The 25,470-nt window shown below is 38.0% G+C and overlaps 1 protein-coding gene across 7 annotated transcripts in view; it reads left to right on the plus strand.

Moving 5' to 3' along the window:
* The window catches only part of STAMBPL1 (STAM binding protein like 1), a 45,535-nt gene extending 21,628 nt beyond the window's left edge, over window positions 1–23,907 (plus strand). For 3 of the 7 annotated variants that reach the window (XM_082635635.1, XM_082635636.1, XM_082635637.1), the window contains 9 exons: window positions 2,351–2,568; window positions 4,870–4,945; window positions 6,669–6,764; window positions 8,896–9,253; window positions 10,314–10,438; window positions 12,414–12,551; window positions 17,637–17,749; window positions 19,227–19,326; window positions 20,574–20,886. In XM_082635635.1, coding sequence (XP_082491761.1) covers window positions 2,351–2,568; window positions 4,870–4,945; window positions 6,669–6,764; window positions 8,896–9,253; window positions 10,314–10,438; window positions 12,414–12,551; window positions 17,637–17,749; window positions 19,227–19,326; window positions 20,574–20,630 — 1,281 coding nt within the window. In that variant the 3' untranslated portion in view covers window positions 20,631–20,886. Of the gene's footprint in view, window positions 1–2,328; window positions 2,569–4,869; window positions 4,946–6,668; window positions 6,765–8,895; window positions 9,254–10,313; window positions 10,439–12,413; window positions 12,552–17,636; window positions 17,750–19,226; window positions 19,327–20,573; window positions 20,887–22,757; window positions 23,787–23,877 lie in introns of those variants that run through there. The other 4 variants (XR_014295290.1, XM_082635638.1, XM_082635639.1 and 1 more) reach the window with 4 other exon arrangements.
* Window positions 23,908–25,470: the final 1,563 nt, after the last annotated feature.

The raw sequence follows: 25,470 nt of genomic DNA on the forward strand, positions 1-25,470 counted from the left end.
TCCAGGAGTGTAGTCCTTTAGCACAACACTGGGGAGAAGAATTTCACAGATGACATTGGAGCAGGTACTTCAACTTCTTTGTGCCTCAGCTTCTTCCCAGATAAAAATTAGAGGCTTACCTTGTGTGGTAATGACCAAGGAAATAATTTTCTATTTAGTACCTAGATGCTGCTTTGGGATCTTTGTGTAAATGTGTGAATATTTGAAACTCTCATCCTTTTCATCTTTTCCCCTTACAGCCAACATAGTACACACCTTCCTGAGCTACATCTTAGAAGAAATAACGTGCTAGAGAGGAAATAACAGGGGCCTTGGGATCCCATGAGCTTATTGTGTGTCCCAGATCAGTCTCTGAATGTGAATATAGGAACGTTATATAATCTCCATGGCCCTGTTTTTGTACTTTGTGCCTTACAACTTCTGGAAACCGTAGTTTTAATGTTGCCAGCCTGTCCTTGGGGCTTGCTAATGAAAGCTGTCATTACCCTCCCCCTCCTCCTGATGACCATCCCAGACCCACTCACTACCCCTGTAGCCCTGGGAGCAGCGGTATACTGAATACCCTACACACACAAAGCTTAGCACCAGAACATAAAGAAATAGAGGGCCTGGTTCTTACTCTGAAATAGGTTAGTGTTCTCTCTCCGAGGAAAAAGTCCTTCACAGATGCTCAGTTGCTTTTGAGAGTATGTTTGAGGAGCAGAAAATTGTAGGAACTTTTCACTTTCTGACCCCATATTGTCAAGGCACTGTGGGATAATAAAGGCTGACCCACTTCTACCTCTGCAGAGGAAGGAGTCATCCTTATGGAGTGCCTTGTGTGTTTTTCCTAGAACATTATGTAGGAATAATTAAAATTTTAGTGGACATGTCAATGTAAAAATGAACACTAAGGCTTTTTCCTCTGGAAAATGTATTTACATCTAAGAAGTTCATATGCAAATGAAACACTACAGATTGATGAAGAGTTTAGGCTATTTCCCAGTTTATCTCTGAAATCAATTTTAAACTTAGGAAGGGTAGCACCATTCCCGTAAAGGGAAAATAAATTTTATTTTTTTCCTTCAGATAAAAAGATAATCTAATTATAATCATGTTGCTCCCTGTCTCTCTTCCTCCTTTATTTGATACATTTATTGGTTGTCATCTGTGTTGCAGGGAATATACTACATTCCAGAGGACAGAGATGAGTGTAAAATGATTCCTTTCCCTCATGGAGTTCATAAGGAGTCAAAAATACTTGTATACAAATAATTATAATTCAGGGTAGACTGTATAGTAATAAAAAATGGACAAGTTACTTTTGTGCACACAGGAGGCTAGAAGTCTGCTTTAGAAAATGCCCTAATTTCCAAAGATTTTTTTTTCCATTAACTTTCTGATGTCATTGAAACATTTACCTGTGGTCAAATAACAATATTTTTGGAACACAGTCAGGATTATTTGTTTACATGGGGTTTATGGCTGCTTTCACACCAGCAGAGCTGAGTAGCTGCCAGGGAGGCTATATGTCCCACTGAGCCTAAGAAACTTGCTATATGGCCTTTTAACAGAAAAAATTTGGCTTTTTCACCTTTCAAAAGCACTGACTTTTTACTGAAGAATTGAATAATTATCCTGAATGTATATGTTCCATGTTTTTTCAGATGTGTATAGATGTTGTTTTTATTAATAAAATACAAATGTATTAATATCATAGACTTTTTTTAGTAATTATTATTATTTTTCTCAGTCAGGGAATAATTAATGGTGTAGTTACTATTATGTTGTGCTCTGAGAGTGTCTTTATGTTAAAAAAAGGGGTGGGGGGAATGGTCATATGCTTGAAAAGGTTTTTCCTGGAATTATTTTGGGGGTTTTATTCACTTGGTAAAGATACAGGGAGGCCCTGAAAGCTACTTATAAAACCAGATGTGTTTTGGAATAGAATTGAATCCTGATAGTAACTTCGAATCCAAGCCATCTCTTGGAGGCCCTTCAAGTATAATGACATGATCCCTACCCTGGTAGGAATCCACCTCTTGGCTTGCTTCCGTGAGGATATAAGGGTCAATGATATTTTACCTAAAATGACCTAAAACATTTGCATACCCAGGAACTGCCACATAATTGTAGCTGAAACCTATGAGAGGTCCTAGTCCAAAAGAGTGTATGTTAACCCTGGAGATGTGTTGTCTTTTTGGTGTGTAGACCACACATTTAAGCAAAAAGACATTTTTACCGTATCATTAACTTTTATGAAAAACTTTCCTTAGGTATTGATGTCAGGTATTTAGTACAGAAAATACATGTATAATTTCAGTCATGTTCATTTCTTCTTATAACCAGAGATTCAAATTCGACTTTGCAGAAAAAGTTAGCTGCCATGCCGGACCACAGGGATGTTTCCCTCAGCCCAGAAGAGCGAGTCCGCGCCCTAAGCAAGCTGGGTTGTAATATCACCATCAATGAAGATATCACTCCGCGCTGCTACTTTAGATCTGGAGTAGAAATGGAGAGAATGGCGTCCGTGTATTTGGAAGAAGGAAACTTGGAAAATGCCTTTGTTCTTTATAATAAATTTATAACGTAAGTGTTTTATTTTGGAGGTCTTCGAAATGAGAAAATTGGGGAAAATACTTACATGGTATTTTGGTGAGATAGCTTAGATGCCGGCATATTTTCATATTCAGAATGAATTTACAATCTCCCAAAGCATGAGATGTCCAGGTTTTTAAGTTACCAAGTAATGTACTCAAAGGTGGCCTTACACCATCTCTGAGGCTTAGGGATGAATGATCAGGGATAGAGCGAAGCTCAGGGATGTCAGACACCTTTCAACAGGCCAGCGCAGTAACCAGCATGCCCCTTCCCTCTCTTCACAAATAAAATTTCTTGTTTTGTGTCATTCTTCCTTCACAGGAACGCAAGCGTTATGAAAGCAGACATCATATTGTAGCTCCATCTACAACACCTGGAATGCGCCATTAACATTTTAAATATTTAATTTGATGGGTTGAGACTAGGGGATAAATTGACGACCCTAGGAAGGAACTGATTCTGGGACAGAGTGTAGTAGTTGGTTTCACATTGTAGTTAGTATTTTTTTAAGGCAATTATTTAGCTGTGTAAGAATTGTACGTATAAAGGAGCTTCCAAAATATTGAGTGAAAGTGGCTCCATCAAAACAGTCATGTAAAAATATCACACTTCACATTAGATAAATATTTGTTAGTAAGATATCCTAGTTTGAACTAAAAGAAATGGGATTTGGGTTTTCTATACCAATTTGCCAGCTTACTGATTGGGAGGATCTCCTGTTACCAAAAATTATTTCATCTGAGCTGAACCCCTTATTTTTGTTTTAACTGGAAATCACACATTGATTAATTGTATTAGTTTAGTTGGAGACTTAACCTGAGAACATTCGAGAAGCTGAAAAGATCAACTGTTTTAAATACTGCATCCATGATTCTACCATGGGCAAAATTAAAGGCAGTTAATATGGTGTGCAAAGTGGGCTCTGCACTTTATTCAAGCTAATTAACTTCTTGGAAATTTAGAGAATGGTTGGCAACACTCATCCTACCTGGGAAAAATCAAGTTTCTATAAAGTTAAGCAATAACCATGAAATTGGACGTTATAAACTGTCATTGATAGCACACATTTTCCATTTTAGTTTCTGAACTATAAGTTACTAATTGATAATATTTTTTTCACCTTCTGGGTTTTGCACACACACACATAAGTGTGGTAAAGGGCCACTACACTCTCTGAGTTACTGAGTAATCAGAATATTTGAATTCTCTCCTGTCGTTAACGATATGACCATAGGTAATTCAGTTATCCTCTGTGAGTTCAGTTCCTCATCCACATAAATGAAAGACTTATGGGTGAAAATCTCTGAGGTCTCTTCAATTCTAAATGTCTATGACTTTATGCTACTTACAAAAGCCTTAGGCAACTGACACACCTTATGTAGTTTCTTTAGGCTTTAATTTTCTTATTTGAGAGATAAGAGTTATAATACCATTCCTCTGTATTCTATAGATGAGATGATGAGTGTATGTGTGATTTGTAAACAATAGAACATCAGTAGTTATAAGGTATAACATATTAGTTGATCAAAAATAGTATTTGCTCTAAGAGCTTTTCATTCATTTAACAAATATTTATTGAACATTCATTACGAGAGGGACACCATTCTACAGGCTAAGAATACATCAATAAGGAAAAACCAAAAACAGAATTTCCTGCCCTTGTGGAAGCAATATCTTCACTTTCCCTGGAAGCAATGTACCAGGTTTGCTGTACTGATTTCCCTTCATTTTATTGTCCCTTGTTCCTCAAAAGGTGATGAAAAATAATTAACTCTTAATTAGCACCTCCTAATCCATTAAGGATTCTGGCTGACATTTCTCTGAGTTATGAATTCTCATTTAAGAGTTTTTAATATAGACACCATGGCACTACTGATTCATCAGTGGCCCTTTGAGTCTTTCAATGGTGAGAAGGGGTTACATCCATCTTTCCAAACTCTTACATTTTCACGTGATCCTCAGTGTTGCCAGCACTACACATAAGTCAAATGATGCTCAAGTGGGATAGAGTGCTGAAGACCCGAGAAAAACCAGTGATGTGGTCTCATCAGGGAGCATCCCAAATTTAACCCTCTTAACCTCAGTGTTTAGTTTGCTGAGCTTAACTACCCTGTAATGCCAAAATCATACTTGGGCCAACCTTTGATGGAAAGGCAAATGGAAAGAATATAGGTTAAATAATGTTATTAACCATGTCCTGTTTGAAAAGGAGGCTCATTCTCAAATTAGAAGCCATCATTGAGCTTTTTCTGTCATATAATGCCAAGGATGTGTTTTCTTTTTCTGCAGTTTGTTTGTAGAAAAGCTTCCTAACCATCGAGATTACCAGCAATGTGCAGTACCCGAAAAGCAGGATATTATGAAGGTATTGTGGGATAGACTCTCCCCTGGGGCGCTCAAATGTTCCACAAGTATCCATTATTGATTCATCCCCTTCCTCTCCTCTGTCTCATCCTCTCAAGAGTTTAAGTACAAAAGATTCATTCCATTAGCTATGATGTTTCGATCTCTTCCTAGACCTTTAGTCATCATTACTGTGGGATGTCTACTTGAGACGAGAAAAAAAAATAAAGAAAAAGATCAAGAATATACTTAATCATATTAAGACGTGAAGAAGGAATTATTTTATGATTCCTCCCAGAGATTGAGAGAATGGTTGTCTACTTCCCCGTGCTTATTTGAGACAGTCATTTTGACTGGTTTTGATTATTCCATACAATTCTGAACCCAAAACCTATTTGAATATCAGTGTTGATTATTAAGGCAGCCACAAAGTTCTAGTCATTTTCTTCTTATAGTACTAGCCTATGAGACAATAAAGTGTTTAGTGAGTGGCCTGAAATATTCCAAAGGAAAAGGAAGGTTGTTGAAAAGTATTTATTTACCATCAACATTTGCTGCATATATAGTTCCAAATATCTTTAGCTAAGAATATATCCTTTTAGATAACATTTTAAAATGTTTTCCATTTATTTGTCTTAAGTAGTTTGGATTGATTTTATATGATAGAAGATAAAACAATGTGTACAAAGTCAATCACAGTATGAAATTTTAAATTACTCTCAAAAAATATTTTACCACATAACAGAATAAAAGCTTTCTTACCAGCTATGTCAGGCCTGGGGGTGCCTGTAAGCAGAACACAAATTTTTGTCAAATGGTCATCTACATTTAAAATTTTCTGTACACTATCTGAAGGGTCATTCATTATCAGGCCTTTGAGTAGCATTTCCCCTCAATACTCTTGTTCACGTAAACTCAGAAAATTCTGTATGGAAACCAAGGTCCTAGGCTGCCAAGGTGACTCTTTTACTCTAATTTAGGGTTATTCTTATTTTTACTTGTAGGGAAAGAATTCTCCAGAAGCATATACATTTTCTGTTTGTGCTTGAATAAATGGATGGATGGATGGATGGATGGATGGATGACAAAAGATTGGCTAGAGTTAGGAGTTTTAGTCCTAATGAGGCCATTAGCCAGTTGTATGACATTGGACAAGCCTTTCAATCTCTCTAGGCCTTTGTTTCCTCATCTCTACAAAGATGGGGCTGGTGGGTGCTTGGACTGTATCAGATTTTCCTGCATTATGAATCACTGGGAAATTGTTTGAGATCCAGATCCCAATCCCTTCTCTAAACATGTTGTCTCAGTAGGTCTCGGGTTAGGCCTGGGAATCTATATTTTTATAAAAAGTGCCTCAGCTGCTTTTTACAGTCTGTTAAGCCTAGGGATCCCTACTTACGGTATTCTCTGAGGTCCCTTCTAACTATGATGCCATAAAATTTACCTACCATGGAATGTGCAGTTACAAACCCACTACCTAAAAATGAGGTACCTACTAAACAAAATGCTTATCTAACCAGTGAAGTCGATAAAGGTCTTACAAAGGGGATAATCTTTTCTCTTCTCTACTGAAAAGTTATATGTTGGAGCCCTAGAAAAGATTGATTTTTCCACGATCATCTTTGGTTACTTGTGTCTTGATTTCTAATGCACATACCAGTTGTTTTTCTTTCTCAGCTGATGATCTGAAAGCTGACTATACTGAAAATCCCACTAATCAATATGTGTATATATTTTTTTAAAAGAAACTGAAGGAGATTGCATTCCCAAGGACAGATGAATTGAAAAAGGACCTTTTAAAGAAATATAATGTAGAATACCAAGAATATTTGCAAAGTGAAGTAAGTTCAATTGGTACATTTATTGCATGACTGTTTTCTGTGCAAATATTTTTTGAATTTCATTTTAATGAGTTTTTCAAATGTCGTATGCATTCAAATTAAAAATTAAAAATACAGTGATGTAAAACCCATAAAAAATTCATGTTGATATCCTGGTTAAGCACTTGCACCAAGGATGTGGTATTTTTATTTCCTGACAACATCTAATAAAGTGAAGTATTAGAAAATAGACTTCTTACAGTGATTTCAGCAGAGCTTTTTGACCAACTCTTGCCAATGTAATCTTGAGCCAGATGGCTGCTCTTTAGCAATGAAAGGAGACAGTAAGAGAGGTATAGAGAACAGTATATGGTCTGATGTGCCTAATTATGTATGCTTTGGAAATGTGAATTTGATTCTTAAATATTATAATCAGTATAACGTCCAGATGGAATAATGGCTAACCATATGAGTGAAATGTAATCATATCACCAAGGGGTGATGGCTCCTGGATTCTTATTAAATAGAGAGTGAAAATGAAAATGATGTCTGAGACTGAAGGGCATTGAAAGAAGAAGCTGACCAGTCAGTCTATAAGATACTCCAGTTCAACACTTGAACCCTTAATGTTTACAGCATAATGATAAAGGTTGTTTTGCTTTTTTGTTTGGCTATGTGTTTATGTGCTTTGGAAGTTGTCACTTTTACTGACTCTCAATTCAGTCCAATCTTGTTACCTCGGAGTGTGGTCACAGGCCTTCTCTACTTCCTTTGGTATGGCTAGAAGGCAGGTTTGAGTGAGCTGTTTACACTGAGTGACAGAAGAAATGTTGAAATGAGAAGATTTCCTCCAGTGTGGATACTGATGATTTGATTTTCAGTATAAAAGATACAAGTGATTTTGGCGGCTTGGACAGAATAGCAGGAAGGGATTTAACTTAACAGCCCAGTTAAGTTCCCTTCCCTACTCAGCAATGTGCATGCTGGTCCTCTCAGGAGCTCTCTGGGAGGAGCGGCCTCAGCAGTTGTTACCTGGTCTGCCTTTGGTGACACCAGTTACTTCCTAGTCCACAGTAGGATCCCAAGTATATGACATGTAGAAATCTTTGGGGGATAGAATGGCAGGCTTTACACCTTGGAGAGATGAACAAACACACTGATAAGCCTTTGCTACAGGCAACGCTCACATCGCCTGGGAGCCTGTTGGAATGCAGATTCTCAGGCCCCACCCCAGACCCGCTGAAGGCCAGTCTGCTCTATAACAAGACCCAGAGTGCATATCAAAGTGTAAGCTGATATGCTGTAAGCTTACACGGCTGTAAGCTCTGTCCCCCACCCCACCCCTGCCTTACAGTAGCTCCCAAAGTCTAGTTTTCATCAGAATTATTTGAGAAGTTTGTTAAAGATTTATTCTTTGACCTAATAATGCCTGGATATTTTTGTTAAGACTGGGGAGCTTGGGAATCTTCATTTTTAACAAAACTCCTAGTAGTTTGTTTTGATAGAGTTGATTGGACCACATTCTGAGAACCATTTGTTAGTGATTCCCCCTTCTCCATAAAATTCCAGCAGTATGAGTTATAGAGTCAAATGCAAAAGGTTCTAGGGTGGCACTGTCCCATAGAACTTTGTATGATGATGGAAGTGTGCTATTTGGCACTCTCTGATATGGGAGGCACTAGCCCGTGGTGCTTCACATGTGGCTAGTGAGAACTGAGGAGTTGAATTTCTAATTTCATTTCATTTTAATTAAACTTAGGTAGCCACATGTAGCTAGTGGCTACTATATTGGACAGTGCAGTCCAGGGTGATATAACTATTTCTGAGGTATGGTCTGACCAGTCAAGCTGTGCAGATAATCCTGACTTTGATTTACTAATATTTCAAAGCACAGGAGGGTGGAGGGAACTTGATTGTCCTGGCCCGTCTCTGGTAAAATATGAGTGGATTTAGAACTGCTCCCGTAATCAGATTAAGGAGCTTTTGCCACGATGTTATATATTTTCCTGGCAGTCTCAGGAGTGTCCCTGTGGGCATATCGCAGTACCTAGCTGTGTCTCTCCGTCTGCTAGAAGATTGAAACTGTCTAATCCCAGTTTGATGCTTTTGCCTTGGAAACTAACCTTTTCTTCTGGCAACCACATTTTTTTAGAACAAATATAAAGCTGAAATTCTCAAAAAACTGGAGCATCAGAGATTGATAGAGGCAGAAAGGAAGCGGATCGCTCAGATGCGCCAGCAGCAGCTAGAATCGAAGCAGTTCTTGTTTTTCGAAGATCAGCTGAAGAAGCAAGAATTAGCCCGGAGTCAGATGCGAAGCCAGGAAACTCCAGCACAGTCAGAGCAGATTGATGGGAGTGCTTTGTCCTGCCTTTCCACACACCAGAACAATTCCTTGCTGAATGTATTTGCAGATCAGCCTAATAAAAGTGATGCAACCAATTACGCTGGCCACTCGCCTCCCGTAAACAGGGCCTTAAAGCCAGCTGCAACTCTAAGTGCTGTTCAGAGTAAGTGAGGAAATGCACCCCACAAGACATGGAATCTCCTCTAATGGAACCATATTTCTGTCGCATCTGGGAGGGGTCTTCTCATTTTATTGTTAGTTGTGGTAGTTCCCTTACATGATGTGGTGTGAATGACAATATCACCTGACTTTTGCTATATGTAACCTCAGAATTCAGGAAACGTGATTTACCCCCTGGTAGAACAGAGACTCCATAATAAACAGCACTGTATTTGATCGTGGTACAGAGATCTTAAGAGAGAAAAATTCTGAGCATTTTTTTTCCTTTCACGTATTTTGACCAAGAAGCCCTGAATCCTAAAGGTAAACACACTGGAGAGGAAAGAAGATGCTGGAAAACTTGTTTGTTCAGAACCTTGTTCAGTCATTACATTTAAATATTTAGCATTTCCCTGGCCCGGGAGGATCTGTACACACGGGTGTTAACCTCCAAAGGGGTTATGTGTTTCTGCCAAAAGTTAGTGCTGCCTGGACTGCTACATCAGTGCTGGCAGCTTTCCAAAACCAAAAGGGAAAATTTCCCAGCAGACACTGTTAAGTGGAATTTATATTTCCATTTATTTTGAAAGACTTATGATAAGCAACCATTATATAAATGACTCTACTGCCAATTATTTCCAAAAACATGGTGCTTTTACCTAATGATCAACAACTTTCATAAGATGTAAGTAACACGTGGCAAACACAAAAAGAGATTTATCCTACCACTTATAGAATATGAGATGTATTCTATGCAGCCTATGCACTTTGTGCCAAAAGAAAACACACACATACATGTAAATACTTGATATAAGGCACAAAAATGTAAAAGTGCTTGCACCTTCCCACTTGTATATAAATAATTTATATGCAAGGGGTAATTTTACCTTCCTTCTAGTCAATGTTCACTTTTACAAGTTTTAAAATGAAATACAGAAAGTGGAGCACCTGATTATTTCATTTTTGAAATTTATATTTACCTGCAGTCACTTGCTAAAAACAGTTTTGAAGGATGGGATGTAAGGTTTGTTCTTTTTGTTTTTTCTCCCTTTTCTGTTTCTTAGATTTAGTGGTTGAAGGACTGAGATACGTCGTTTTATCAAGAGATCTTTGCCACAGATTTCTGCTCCTGGCAGAATCTAATACAGTGAGAGGAATAGAAACCTGTGGAATACTCTGTGGGAAACTGGTATGGTCTTTGTTTCATATCTTCCCTGCACAGGATACTTTCAGTAGAGCTGGCTTTCTTGTGATAAGCTGAGCAGAACAAAAGCATCCTAAGTTTCGTAAACATTATGAAATTAACTTAATATAGATTAATTTCATAAAACTACTGTCATTATTAATGGAATTATCCTTCTAGAAAATGGATTGTAAAATTTCAGAGATACTATAAAAGTTTATTGTAAAGAACTAACTAATCAAACCATAAGTTAAATCTTTGTTTAGAAAAAGGGTGGCTTTCAGATTTTCAGATTTCCAAAACCATCTAGTTTTCTGAATCAAATTTCCGTTGCAATTGTTAGTTTCACATATATTCCTATAATTAACTCAACCTGCTTTCGTCTGTGGTAGATATAATCTTGCCACCCTTTTTCAGATACATGCAGACTAAAGCTAGGGTTTTGTTGTTTTCTTTAAGGCAGTAGTTTCAACAAACTGAAATCTTATAGCACAGGTCATATTTAAGTATGGAAGATTTTATCAGAAATAAGTGATGAAAGACAATATCAAACTAGAAGGAGATAAAAGAGAGAAGATACATTTAATTTCCTACTTCAAGAAAGAGGAATAATGCTTCTTTGGAAGTGCCTTTGTACCCTCTGTGGGGTATCAGTTTATGTTTCTAAGTCCAGGCACATTTTCATCCCTAAACATTTACTTGGGAACTGTTATTTAACTGAATAAGATGTTTCATTCAACACACATTCTCCTACTGTATTCCAGTGTTGCATCATCACGTTTCCCCAGGGCAGAAGAAACACAGGAGACAAGCAAAAGAGAGTGACCTGCCATCTCCTCCCCACAGCCACTTTCTTTGCCCTGCAGGGGGCAGTATGCTATGGATGCTTCTTCCCCAAGACCGCATGATGTACTTAGTTTGATTCACTCATTCATTGATTCATTCTTCATTCATTCCTTCATCAAACAGGCATTCAGTCACCTACAACAGCCTCAGTCTTTGCCACATGATGCTTATAAAGAACCAGAGAGATGATTAATTATAAATGGAGCTGGGTGCTCTCAGTGGAAGTGCAGGGTATCATGGGAAGGTGTAACTGGGAAACCCTGCCTGGGAGGGTCAAGAAGGGGTTCCTTGAAAGCCGATGTTTATACTACATACGTTTAGAATACATAAAGTTAGCCATGAAAGGAGGGGCTGGGATGGAGAGAAGTGGTGTAATCAAGGCCAAAGGAATAGGGCCCAGTTTGCAGAAGTGCCCTAAGACTAGAGACAAGATGGTGCTGTGCAAGGATGGACAGCTTCTCGCCACACAAACTTCTTTTTTCTGAGGATCCTATCACTACTTTAAAACCCTCTTCCTTTCAACTCTTATCTTTTACCTAAGGGGGGCAATTTGTTTTTCTTTTCTCTTTATCTAACTGCCAATCCAAAACATTACCTTAATTATGGAAAATCCCAGTGAATTCCATGCCCCCCAACCCCCCCCCATAGTAGAAGAAAGTCATAAATCTTCACACGAAATTAAATAACAATTAATAAACTAAAAACAAGACCTTCAACCTTCACAAACCTTAGAAATGTCCTTCAATAAAACCACAAAATTATTTAATTAGCATCTCCCCACCAAATAAAACTGCTGCTGTTTTGTTCTGATTTTTTCCATTGCAGGTGTAATATAACACACCATTATTTATTAGCTAAACTTCCAGGGACCAGCCCAGGATGCTAATTCCTATTTATGATACATTTTATATTGTGAAAATGGGTTTCAGGCTCCAAACAACTGACTCTCAAATTTTGGGCAGATGATCCGTGTTCAAGTATGGGGCTTTGTTTTTGAATTGTGATGGGTCGGTGTGGGAGGATGATGATGTAAGTGGTGGGCACTTTCTAGTCTTGTTAAAACATTATATACTTCCTACTCAGCCTTTTTTTTTCTGCCAGATACTTATTATTCTCTTTGCTATTTGTTTTTCAGACGCATAATGAATTTACTATTACCCACTTAATCGTGCCAAAACAGTCTGCGGGACCAGACTATTGCGACGTGGAGAATGTAGAAGAATTATTCAGTGTTCAGGATCAACACAGTCTCCTCACTCTGGGTTGGATACATGTACGTTTCACCTTTTGGGTTTCAGTTTATTTATTTATTTATTTTGGCGGGCTGTTTTCCTTCTGGAGGAAGTTTAGCTTAAGAAATAGTTTCTTTTTAAAATTTTCAAGTGTAATAAATGTCATCGTTTTAAAGCATTTTCTTCAATGTTAGGCTGTGTCTACATCTGTCAAATCCAGATTTGGAGAGGGCTATAGTATGCTCTTTCCTACCATCCCAAGTTGAAAGAGAGATAAACATTTGGAAATCAGCTGACTTGTTTTGATGGTTTTATGTAGTCTAATGGAGACCTAGGCAGATTTTTAACTAATATGATTAGACAATTATTAACATTCTCTTTCCCATGGCTGTGGGTCTAAAGTAAATATTTTAAGAAAATTTCTGAAAAGGTCTCTTTTAAAAAGGTGTTTGTACATATCAAATAGGGACCTTACCCTCCACTTCACCTCCCCTACAGGCCAAGGATGTATGCGTCACTGTATAAACAGCCACGGAGTAGGGCCAAAAACATTGGGTTCCAACATCCACCAGGCCACCATAGGAGCAGGAAAGGGCTTACAAATCAAAAGACATGAGTTTAAATATCAGCTCTGCTAAGAATTCACTATAGGAATGTTGGCAAGTTATTTAAGCAATCTGAGCATCAGCTTTATCATCCATAAAATGGGGACCATAATAATGGACTTCATGTGATAGTGAGATAATGTCAGTGAATTTCTTAGCACATTTTTTCTAGGAACTCAGAATATTATAGCTGATGATATTTGGTGATGATATTGTACTTTTCCTATCCATGGTTTCATCTGTCTGGGGACATTTTTCCATTCAGTCTCACACATCTTGGCCTGGTGTAGGAACAAGTCATCTCACAGCATGAGATGCTAGTCAGGATTTCCAGGGCACATCCTAGGGACCTCCAAGGGCCTCTGAAGAGTGAGAAGGAGGCATTTTTTATTTTACTTGCTTTATAGAGAAATACTGAGGAGGGGCAGGACACACATCCTCACCCACACCTCAACACACACACACACAATCACCAAGCTTTTGGTGTTTTGTAATTCAGGAGGGCAGAGGAGACTAGTCCTAGCTCCACCTGCAATTACTGTGTGCCTGTACAGTCCTTGGATCAGGACTCCTAGTGTCCTGTTTCCAGGTTCCCTCATTGATCCAGTAGGGCTAATGAATGCCTTCTCTCCCTCACCGATTTGTGTGAGCTGTAAGCAACATACTAGATGTGAAAGCCCTTTGAAAACTATAAACCACCTCTCAAATACAAGAAATTATTTATAATGAAGACTTTGCAAAAATTTTCTGTATGTCTGTTTGTTTTCCTTACCAGTATGTGCCTTACTGTTTGCTTAGAAATTGGGTCATTTTAAAGGCATTATTTAGTTTAATGTAATTTTCTGTAACAAGAATGCATTTTAAAGGAAAACAAATTGTAGCAAAGCAATTGTAACATAAACTGAGAAAGAATGACAGTTAAGTTACACTTATGTTGAAAAGTCAGTGTTAGTTTATCTCATAAAACATTTCCCAGATTAGAAACAAAAGATTTTCCCTTCTGACATGTACATATAATGTATGCAATAATGAAGTTATTTAAATAATGAATTTAGCATAATTTTAGAATCCTAAGACTTTGCTTTTTTTAAATTTTACCATGTCAGATTGTTGTGGTTCAGTGAAATCAGTAACATGCTGTATTTCTAAACTTCAGTGGTTGTAATGACTTTTTGTGATGGTTTTTATTGGCATAACAATAGCAACAAATTCCAGAGCTAACATTTTTTGGATATAAATTGGTCATAGGAAAGAAAGGTTGAATCAGAATCAGACGGATCCAGATTTCAATTTAGACATCTCAGCTTAACTAGCTCTATGCCCTTCAGCATGTTATTTACTCTTCTTAGCTCAGTTTCCTCATCTGGTAAAATGGGGATAATAACAGCACTCATCTCATCTTGTAAAATTAATTCATGAAAAGTGATTAGTTCAGTGCCTGGCATGTTATTCAGTTGTGATAAATGGCATCAGCTGCTGATGTTGTCATCATCGTCATTACCATCATCAGCATCATTTTTATCTCCATAGAATGGGGGCATGGGATTGGAGCACCATTCTCCCATGGGAGAGCTGTCCTTATTGGAGCTGGAGTGATTCCTCTTGGCAGAAATGAAGGACTCAGAATATCTTAAGGTGCAACACAAAGACACAAAACAGAAACAATGAAAACAAAACAAAAACAAACAACAGAATGTCTTAACAGTGTGCATTTAGTCTGGAAATAAGTTGAAGGGAGAGTGATTTGTCTGTTTGACAATCTGCTTGCTGCCTCCATAGCACTAGAGCTTCTTTGAACACTTCTTACTTTTTCATCAAGGCATAGAAGGCTCTATGTATGAATAGAAGGTTTTCACTGAATCAGGTAACAGGCAGTCAGACCCTCCCACTCATGCCCTCACTAAAGACTTGGGCTTTAAAAGTTAATTTCTGTTCTTCAGTTGATCTAGGTCTTTGCAGACCAATAGTTATTTTTTCCCTGCCAGACATTTATCTTTCTATAAATAGGTATCAATGGATTTTACCTTCATTTTATTAAATAAAGTAGAAAGGGGTTTTGAAATCTTGCATTTCTTCAACAGATCATAGTTATGTGTAAAGGCATGAAGTGGTTTCTATGGGTCTATGCCCTCTAGTTAATAATGAAAACATTAGACAGTCTCTTCAATAAGACGTGCTGGCAAAAGTGTAAAACAGCTACATGTAGAAGAATGAAATTAGAATACTCTGTAATGCCATACACAAAAATAAACTCAATATGGATTAAAGACCTAAATGTAAGATGGGATACTATAAAACTCTTAGAGGAAAACATAGGCAGAACCCTCTCTGACATAAATTACAGCAAGATCTTTTTCGATCCACCACTTAAAGTAATGGAAAAAATAAATAAATAATAAACAAATGGGACCTAATTAAACTTAAAAGCTTTTGCACAACAAAGGGAACCATAAACAAAAGGAAAGACAACCCACAGAATGGGAGAAAATATTTGCAAATGAAGCAACTGACAAGGGATTAATCTCTAAAATATAAAAACAGCTCATGTAGCTCAATATCAAGAAATCAAGCAACCTAATCAAAAAATGTGCAGAAGATCTAAATAGACATTTCTCCAATGAAGACATACAGATGGCCAAAAGCACATGAAAAGATGTTTAACATCGCTAATTATTAGAGAAATGCAAATCAAAACTACAATGCAGTATCACCTCACACCAGTCAGAATGGGCGTCATCAGAAAGTCTACAAACAGTAAATGCTAGAGAGGGTGTGGAGAAAGGGAGCCCTCCTGCACTATTGGTGGTAATGTAAATTGGTACAACTGCTATGGAGAACAGTATGGAGGCTCCTTAAAAAACTAAAAATAGAACTACCATATGATCTAGCAGTCCCACTCCTGGGCATATATCTGGAGAAAACCATAATTCGAAAAGATACATGCACCCCAGTGTTCATTGCAGCACTATTTACAATAGCCAGGACATGGAAGCAACCTAAATGTCCATCGACAGAGGAATAGATAAAGAAGATGTGGTTCATATATACAATGGAATATTACTCAGCCATAAAAAAGAATGAAATAATGCCATTTACAGCAACATGGATGGACCTAGACATTATCATACTAAGTGAAGTAAGCCAGACAGAGAAAGATGAATATCATATGATATCACATACATGGAATCTAAAAGAAAATGATACAAATGAACTTATATACAAAATAGAAATAGACCCACAGACATAGAAAACAAACATGGTTACCAAAGGGGAAAGGGGGAGAGGGATAAATTTGGAGTTTGGATTAACATATATACACTACTATATATAAAATAATCAACAAGGACCTACTGTATAGCACAGGGAACTCTCCTCAATATTCTGTAATGACCTATATAGGAAAAGAATTTGAAAAAGAATGGATATCTGTATATGTATAACCGAATCACTTTGTTGTACATCTGAAACTAACACAACATTGTAAATCAACTATATTCCGATATAAAATAAAAATTAAATTAAAAAAAGTGACAACATTACAATAAAAACAGCAATGACAATAGCAATGATAAAAGCTAATGATTTTGATTCCTATCTCTGTGCTAGGCACTGTTTTAAGAATTTTACATGGATTGTCTCATTTAAGTTTCATAACAATCCCATGAAGAAAATTATTATTATCCTTATTTTACAATTGCTGAAATAAGCATGAGGAGGTTATGGAATCTTTGCAGTGTCATACAACTAGGGAGCGATGGAGCCAGGACCCAGCATGACGGGGATGTTGGATACATGATTTAAGTGGTCGCATCCCTTTTTCAAGGGTGATTGGGGTTTGCTGTGAATTACAAATCATGTGGGTGCACGTGTTTTTCTCTCCTAAACACAGGTCTGTATATAGCCCCAAACCTGGGAGACAGCTCTTTTAATTTATAGTCTCCCCTTCCCTCCCGTCATGCGAGATGAGTCCTAAACATCTTCAACACCTCGGAGAGCTCTGTTCCCTCATCTATAGGGAATGGGGATCCATAAAGGGATACCAGCATAGTGTGGAATATTCAGCAAAACTTTTCCTTTTATGTCCACGGTGTTGTATATAAGTATCTCTGGGTTTCCAGTCACAGTTGTGCTCCTTGCGAGCAAGTTCCTTAAAGGAGTCTCAGGATCCTTGTACGTAAAACTGAGACACTAAGTATCTCCCAGATGAGTTGTGATGATTAAATGAAGATCTATGTAAAGGCTTTGGCAAATTTTCAGTTTTATGTTATCCCAAAAAGCAGAAAGTACATAAATGCTCCCAAGAGCCTCTTCTCAAAGTCAGAGTTATTCCATAGTTGCATAAAGGGAAGGATTATGTCAGCAAGACATTTTCAGAATCCTCTTGATTAATGATGGTAAAAAAGAAAAAGCAAATAACTAGAGTTTTTTCTTGGCCTGGGCTCAGACTTTGGCCAGCACTCAGCTATTGATTGTCCAATAGGATTGTCCAATAAGAGTGTCCTCTTTTCTTTTTTTTAATAGACACATCCAACCCAAACTGCGTTCTTATCCAGTGTTGATCTCCACACTCACTGTTCTTATCAGCTCATGTTGCCAGAGGCCATTGCCATTGTCTGTTCACCAAAGCATAAAGAGTAAGTGTGACTATTGAGAGGGTTCAAGTAAGGCTTTGTCTGGGTCTCCTAGGTTCAAGTGTGTCCACACACCAGGTTGTAGCACTTGGATACGTAGGCAAACCATGCCCTTGGGAAAAAGAGATTGGTGCCTGCTGGCTTCCATAACTTGTAGGTCTGCCATCCTTTCCGTGGTAGAATTACTGGTTTTCCTTCTTTACATGACCTTGAAGTGGATAAAGCAGATGTTATTCCAGTGTGCCGTCTGAGATCTAAGTTCTGTTGTATGATTTCTGCTGTGAGAAAATTTCCAGCCTTGGGGAATTCCCTGGCGGTCCAGTGGTTAAGACTCTGAGCTTCCACTGCAGGGGGCACGGGTTCCATCCCTAGTCCGGGAACTGAGATCCCACATGCTGAATGGTGCGGCCAAAAACAAAAAAAAAAAAGAGAGAGAGAGAGAGAGAAGAAAATTCCCAGTCTTAGCTTAATTATCTCCAAAACCTTCCTAAATTTGGAGGACAATGACTATCATGGCATGATTATGAGCAGAGGAATCAGACAAACTGATACTGGAATCCCGATTTGATACCTGACCACTGTGAGCCTCAGTCTCTTCATCCCTGATATTTATCCATCACAGATTGATGTGAAGGTGAAACTAGATGATAGTCTACATAAAGGGCTTAGCATAGTGCCTGGCACCACAGCCCGCACTCAGTAAATATTTACTGCAGCTATAAATACTATTTATTTCTCAGAAATATTGCAGGTTCAGTTCCGGATCACGACAACAAAGCAACTGACACAATAAAGTGGGTCACATGAATGTTTTGGTTCCCCAGTGCATATAAAAGTTATGTTTACATTGCAGACTATTAAGTGTGCAGTAGCATTATGTCTAAAAAAACAATGTACATACCTTAATTTAAAAATACTTTATTGCTCAGAAATGCGAATTATCATCTGAGTCTTCAGCCCATCATAGATCACTGATCACACTTTACCATAACACATATAATAATGGAAAAGTTTGAAATATTGTGAGAATTACCAAAATGTGACAAAGAGAGGTGAAGTGAGCAAATGCTGGAAAATGGCTCCAGTAGACTTGCTCAATGCAGAGTTGCCACAAACCTTCAATTTGTAAAAATGCAGTATCTTCGAAGTGCAATAAAGTGAAGTACAATAAAATGAGATATGCATGTATTAGAGAAATTAGAAATATCCACCAGCTGTAATTTCCTCCTAGGGGTCTCAGCTTTTCTCCCAAGGTCTCACACAGCAGTTCAGGCACTTGGCAGTAGCACTGGTCTCTTCAGTCTTCCTCTAGGCCATCAGCACAGCACTGGTTTAAAAAAATCACTGTAAAATTTTTAGTTTGTCGTTTCTTTCTCCATTCCATTTGAAGAATATGTATGCTTGTGCCATTCAAATTAAAGCATCTGGAAAGCCCAAATGATCCTTAATTTTTGTACCTTTTTTTCACTCTGAAACTTAGCACCGGCATCTTCAGGCTCACCAATGCTGGCATGCTTGAGGTTTCCGCTTGTAAAAAGAAGGGCTTTCATCCACACACCAAGGACCCCAGGCTGTTCAGTGTGAGTAGACAACGTTGGTTATTTTTTGCACATAGTGTCTATTTTTCACCCCCTCCTTTTTTTTTTTGATTGAAATATAGTTGATGTAATATGTTACTTTCAGGTATACAATATAGTGACATTTTCATACCTTATGAAATGATCACCATGATAAGTCTAGTAACCATCTGTCCCCATACTAAGTTATTAAAATATTATTGACCATATTCCTTATGCTATATATTACACCCCTGTGGCTTAAAAAGATGTGATATATATATATATATATATATATATATATATATACATACACACACACAATGAAATATTAACCTTAAAAAAAATGAAATCTTGCCATTTGCAACAACGTGGATGAATCTAGAGGGTATTATGTTAAGTGAAATAAGTCAGACAGAGGAAGACAAATACCATATGATTTCACTTATATGTGGAATCTAAAAAACAAAACAAACAAAACAGTCATAAATAGAACAAATGCATGGTTGCCAGAGGGAAGGGGGTTTGCAGGTGAAATAGGTGAAGGAGATTAAGAGGTAGAGACTTCCAGCTATAAAACACATAAGCCTCTTTTTTTTTTTAAGGAGAGAAATAGTAGCAATATAATATAGGATAAAACACTTTATTGCTTAGTTTGGAACTTTCTTATCTCATAAAATTAATCAATCTTTGTATTTTCTTCTGATTTCTTGTCATTACTATTTTACTTACAAAAGAATGACAGTATTTCTGTAGCAGAGTTGATTATACATAAAGTTTCCTTTCCATTTACGTATCTGTGTGATACTTAAACAATTAACAGTTTTCTCCAGGGTCCCAGCAAGCAAACGATTATTAAAGAAAATGATATTAAATGTGTCCTGAATTATTTCTGCTTGATATGGCCAAATTAGTTTTTCATAACAGTTCAATGAAAACTGTAATCCTATGTTTTTGATTAGCTTTATATAGCCCCAAAGTAACATTATTTGAGTACATCCTTTTCTGTTTGCTTGGCTGTTTGCTTGGCTGTTCCCTGGCTGTGACATCAGAGAAACAGTATTTTGAACTTAGAATTTATTTAAAATGAAAATTACTTGCACCTTTTGTAAACATTTTCTTGTTGTTGAAAATGAATACATATGATTGTATTTGTTCTGAGTGGAAATATTTTTAAAATTAGAAACATTTTAAATTAGGAAATTCATACTCCCTCCCTAAAGAGAATCGTGTTAAACATCATGAGGTAAAGCCAATTTTTTCTTTCCTAGATATGCAAACATGTGTTGGTAAAAGACATAAAAATAATCGTACTGGATCTGAGGTGATATGTTCCGAAGATTAGCACCGTCCACGCCAGACACTTACCCATGGACCTGTGGTTGCTGGATTTTCTTAAGATGTTTCCAGAAAGGACTGACATTTTATATTTATACATTTTAGATCAGAAAGTTTGATATTTATTACTTTTGCACATTTTGAAGCTTTCTTTTTGGGTTGCTTTGTCTCAAGAGAGGTTACAATGGAGTTAAATCAATACCTATTAATGTGCCCAAATACTATGATCAGATAATAAATTGTGCCGCAAACAACATGTCTGGAATTTTTTAACTTTCTTTTTGATGTATAGTGGGTGTACAATATTATATAAGTTCTAAGTGTACAACGTAGTGATTCACAATTTTTAAAAGTTATACTGTCTGGTATTTTTAGAGGTCTCTGCATGTGTGTTCAGAGCTTTAGATGTTTTCCTGTATTATTTTTATTCCTGTGAAATGTAGTTCCACATAAGAAATTCTGAGTACCAGGGGGTTTCCAAGACAGGCCATATGTTTCTGAGACTTTTCCCTGCGGTGGTTGAAGAAGGATGTGAGAAGAAACACGGCTGCAGACAGTTGAGCCCATCATGTGTTTTCAGTGTCAGCGAATCCTGGCTCAGAGTCTGTAGTCAGTCTTAGAGTAGGAGACCAGAGCCCTGAGCTTCTACTCAGGGATCAGGTGTCAGAGGGCCTGAGATAGCCGATGATTCATTAACTTGATTTAGAGGACTAAAAGCAGAGACACTTGAGAGAGGAATAAAAAAAGGCTCAGATGGAAATGTAAAGCCTATTTCTGTGGAAGCCAATAGGGATGACAGGGAGAAGAAATGAGGGTTAGGAAATACTGATAATTCTCAACCAAAAAGAATAAATAAAATCATTTGGAAACAACATTCATAATTAAAAGTATCTATATAAGCCAAGGCACAGGGAATAGGAAGAAAAATATGTTTAAACTGAATAGGGTATCATGAATACAGAGTTATAATATGACCAAGGCTTGGAATGGAATTTTTGACTGGTACCCAGATAATAAAGGCATTTACCTGGATCAAAAGATAATAGATTAATAGAAGAAATAGGGGACTGATGGAGTATGTTGGCAAGTTGAATTGATAGGAAAACATTATGAAGAAAATGTAGCCCAAATAAAAGGAGAGAAGAATGGAAGTCAAGCTAATCCGATCTAACCATCTCTCGTCCCAATGTTTTGTGTGCCAACCTCAGGTTTCCCAGACTTTGCTTTCCCCCTGGCATTATATCTGAGTTGCCTAAATGATCTTGTTTTCATGTACTAGCATCTACTTTTTAGTTCAAGGATTTCTGTATTCCTAGGAGGAATATTCCCTGCACTCTGTGCTTGGACGAGATAACATTCCTCCCCCACTTGTCTCTTCCCTAATACAGGTATCATGTCACCTAGCTTCTACTCTAGTTCTCGTTCATAAAGAGCCTACTGTGGGCAGCTCAGTGACTTGTTTCTGCCTATGACAACTTGTAGGCTTGGAGAGTTCAGGTCCCAGACTCCAGAAGCAAGAGCTTTGCTTGCCCAATGCACGGGGACTTGAGTCTATAGTCTCCGACAGCTAAGGGCATATTAACTCTGCGAGCCTGGCTCCACGGGCAGCCCACTTTCCCCCGAGTGATGCTGTCCTCAACGTCTTAGCATTTAAGGACAGCATGATATTCTGAAATACTTGATCACAGGAAAAGATTATGTAATTTCAAGTAACAATGAAAGGGAGAGTTGAGAAATGAATGATATCCTCAGGGTGGAAACCAAAGATACAGTAGTAGACCCAGAGGATGTCCAGTGAGAGGTATCTGATGAAAAAACTATGGCCATTGAATGGTACCTAGAGATAGAAAGGACTCAACTGAAAGCCAAGAACATTTGGCTTCTTAGATTTCTGGAGAGAATAGAAAGAGCTACTCTGAGCATTCAGAGCCAGTTATATTGCTTCTGAATAGCAAATTAGAAGGGAACACGTTTTTCATTAAAAAGATATATCATATTCCCTAAAGGAGTGGGGCATTCTTGGCATTTTTATTCCCTTGCAAGGGGACGCAAAATCTCGGGCCTGAGACGAAGTTTGAAAAGCTGCTCTTGAAGGGCGTATGGTTTTCTTATGCCAGGTGCAAGCCCAACTAACCAGACTTCCCAGGAGGACCTTGTCACAGAGCTGAAGGACTCCTGGAGGCTGCAAACCTATGACTCTCTCTGCGTGGAAGAATGAGTTCCTGATGTTCTGTGTCTGAAAGAGGAACCATCAGAGATGTGGACACGCCGCCGAGGGCTGGGCTGGCCGGGAGCAGAGCCCACGTGAGTCACCGTGGAGGCCCGTATGAGTGTGAGTGTGTGTGTGTGTGTGTGTGTGTGAGTGGGTGGGTGTGTGACCATAGACGTTCTCTGGAAGAGCTTCCCCTGGAAGATCTCATACCCAGCAGGCAGTGCAGCTCCCTCATTTGAATATGAATCCATTCCAGAGCCCCATTTGCCACTTCCTTACCTTCAAAGGCAAAGATAGTTCATTTCTTTTCAGATTTGTGCTTCTGTAGAAAATGAACCAATTACACCTGAGCTTCCTTTGTATTTTTTTTTTAATTTTTATTGGACTATAGCTGATTTACAATGTGTTAGTTTCTGCTGTACAGCAAAGTGTATCCGTTATACATATATATATATATATATATATATATATATATATATATATATCGCCACTCTTTTTTAGATTCTTTTCCCATATAGGTCATTACAGAGTATTGAGAATTTCCTTTGGTTTTGAATGCTCGTCTGTTTGTACTCAGTGCCTGGCACCTGGTATGTACTTGTTATGGGCTGAGTTGTGTCCCCCCCAGAATTCACATGTTGAAGTCCCAACCCCCAGTACCTCAGAATGTGAATGTATTTGGAGAAAGAACCTTTAGAGAAGTAATTGAGTTAAAATTTGGCCACTAGAGGGGGCCCTAATCCAATGTGACTGGTGTCCTTACAAGAAGAAGAGATTAGTACACAGACACAGAGGGAAGACCCTGTGATGACACAGGGAGAAGATGGCCGTCTACGGGGAGAGAGGCCTCAGAAGAAACCAAATCTGCCAACACCTTGATCTCTTACTTCCAGCCTCCAGAACTGTGAGAAAATAAATTTCTGTTGTTTAAGCCAACCAGTCTGTGGTATTTTGTTATGGCCACACTAGCAAACTAATATAATACTCAAAAAATATTTACTGAATTTGTTTTCTTTTTTTCTCAGAGATGGAATGGCAATGACTTTCTTTGTTGTCATGCAGAAATCATTCTCTTCATAGACCTTGGAGCAAAGCAGGATGTCTGTGGATTATTCTCAGCTACTGAAGTTATTCTTGGTTTCTTTTTAGTAGAATTTTACTTGTGGAAAAAGTGGCATTATATTTGAGATACAGTATCAGCTAAGGCCACATCCTAGAATTGGTTCAGTATTTTTCCCCCCAGTTCATCCCCTGCTGCACCCACTTCAGTCGTGCTGGAAACTGCCTTATTATAATGGTTTGGACTTATATCGAAATTTCTGTTGCAAAACCAGCTATAGTTGTCCCAAATGTGGAAAGCAGATGTTTCTCTTCCAGCATGTCTTGCAGAATTTTCTAGCAAGCGAATGTCTTCTGTGAAAAGGATGCTTGAGAAATGTCATGTATTTGGCAGAGATGAAGAAAGGTAAACTTTCAGCTCCTTATTCTTAGAAGACATTAGCTTGTTATTTATTGTGAAGACACCAATATGCAAAGAACTCTTCTCTGTTTTTTTAAGAAACTTGTTTCCTTTTCTAGCATCTTGGCTTTTCACGAGGCAAGAATATATTTTTCTTGGGGGCAGCTGACAAAAACATTAGTTTAGTTAGTCTGGGGAGATGCAGAGGATGAGGGAGAGAAAACAGGAAAATGGAGAAGGACCCTGGGGGAGAGAGGGTAGAATTAGAATACTGTAGACCACAGACCGGCTTTACTTAATTTGTTTGAAGTCAATGTCTTGGGCATTATCTAGACCAAAAGACATTCTAAAACCAAATGGAGACAAATAGTTTAGTTTAGTGTTGTCTTGTTTTACCTCTATCAAGGAGGAGCCTGTGTCGTCATCTGTTTTCCTTGAAGATACCATGTTACAAAACCAATCAGGCAAATGGTAATCATTTATATTCCTTTCCATCTTTAAGGGGCATGAAGTTGCCACATAAAGAACAGTCTGGAATAGCTGGAGCCATCAGGAACAAATTAGAGTGAGAGATGGTGGTTTTAGGGTGTTCGTTTCCCAGATACATTTCTGAAATTGAGATGAAGAATTGATTTAACCTGTAAGAGAAAATGCTCGGGAATGGCAAGTGAATCAGAGATGACGAAGTGCTCACTCAGCGTTGCCTTAATAGCTTGTAATCGGTGTCTGATTTCAAGACAGACACTTCACAGAGAAAATGTTATGAACTCTACTTTGGAAAGTTATAGTCAAGTGTAGTCGTACTTCTAAAGTCTATGTGTGGGTTCAATTCTTTGTCTTCTCTTTTCTGCACATGCAGCGTCCTCTCCCATCTCTGGGCCTCTGCCTGGAACACATTCCCTATACGCCCTACTTCCTCTTGTCCAGCCTCAACCCTCTCACTACCCCCGCTTTTTTTCCTAGTTATCTCTTACTCTGTAAACCTCTGCTTAAGCATTACTTCCTCAGGGAGGCCTCCCCTGAGGTCATAAGAGCTCATACCCCGTATATTTCCACTTTTGTAATCCTCATGATGCACCCTAGCTACTTGTTTAATGTCCATTTTCCCCACAGATTGTAAGTCCCATACAGACAGAACCTTGTTTTTTGTATCTCTAGT

The sequence above is a fragment of the Mesoplodon mirus genome (genome assembly GCF_964341445.2).
Source record: "Mesoplodon mirus genome assembly, chromosome: 2".
Classification (NCBI taxonomy): Eukaryota; Metazoa; Chordata; class Mammalia; order Artiodactyla; family Ziphiidae; genus Mesoplodon; species Mesoplodon mirus.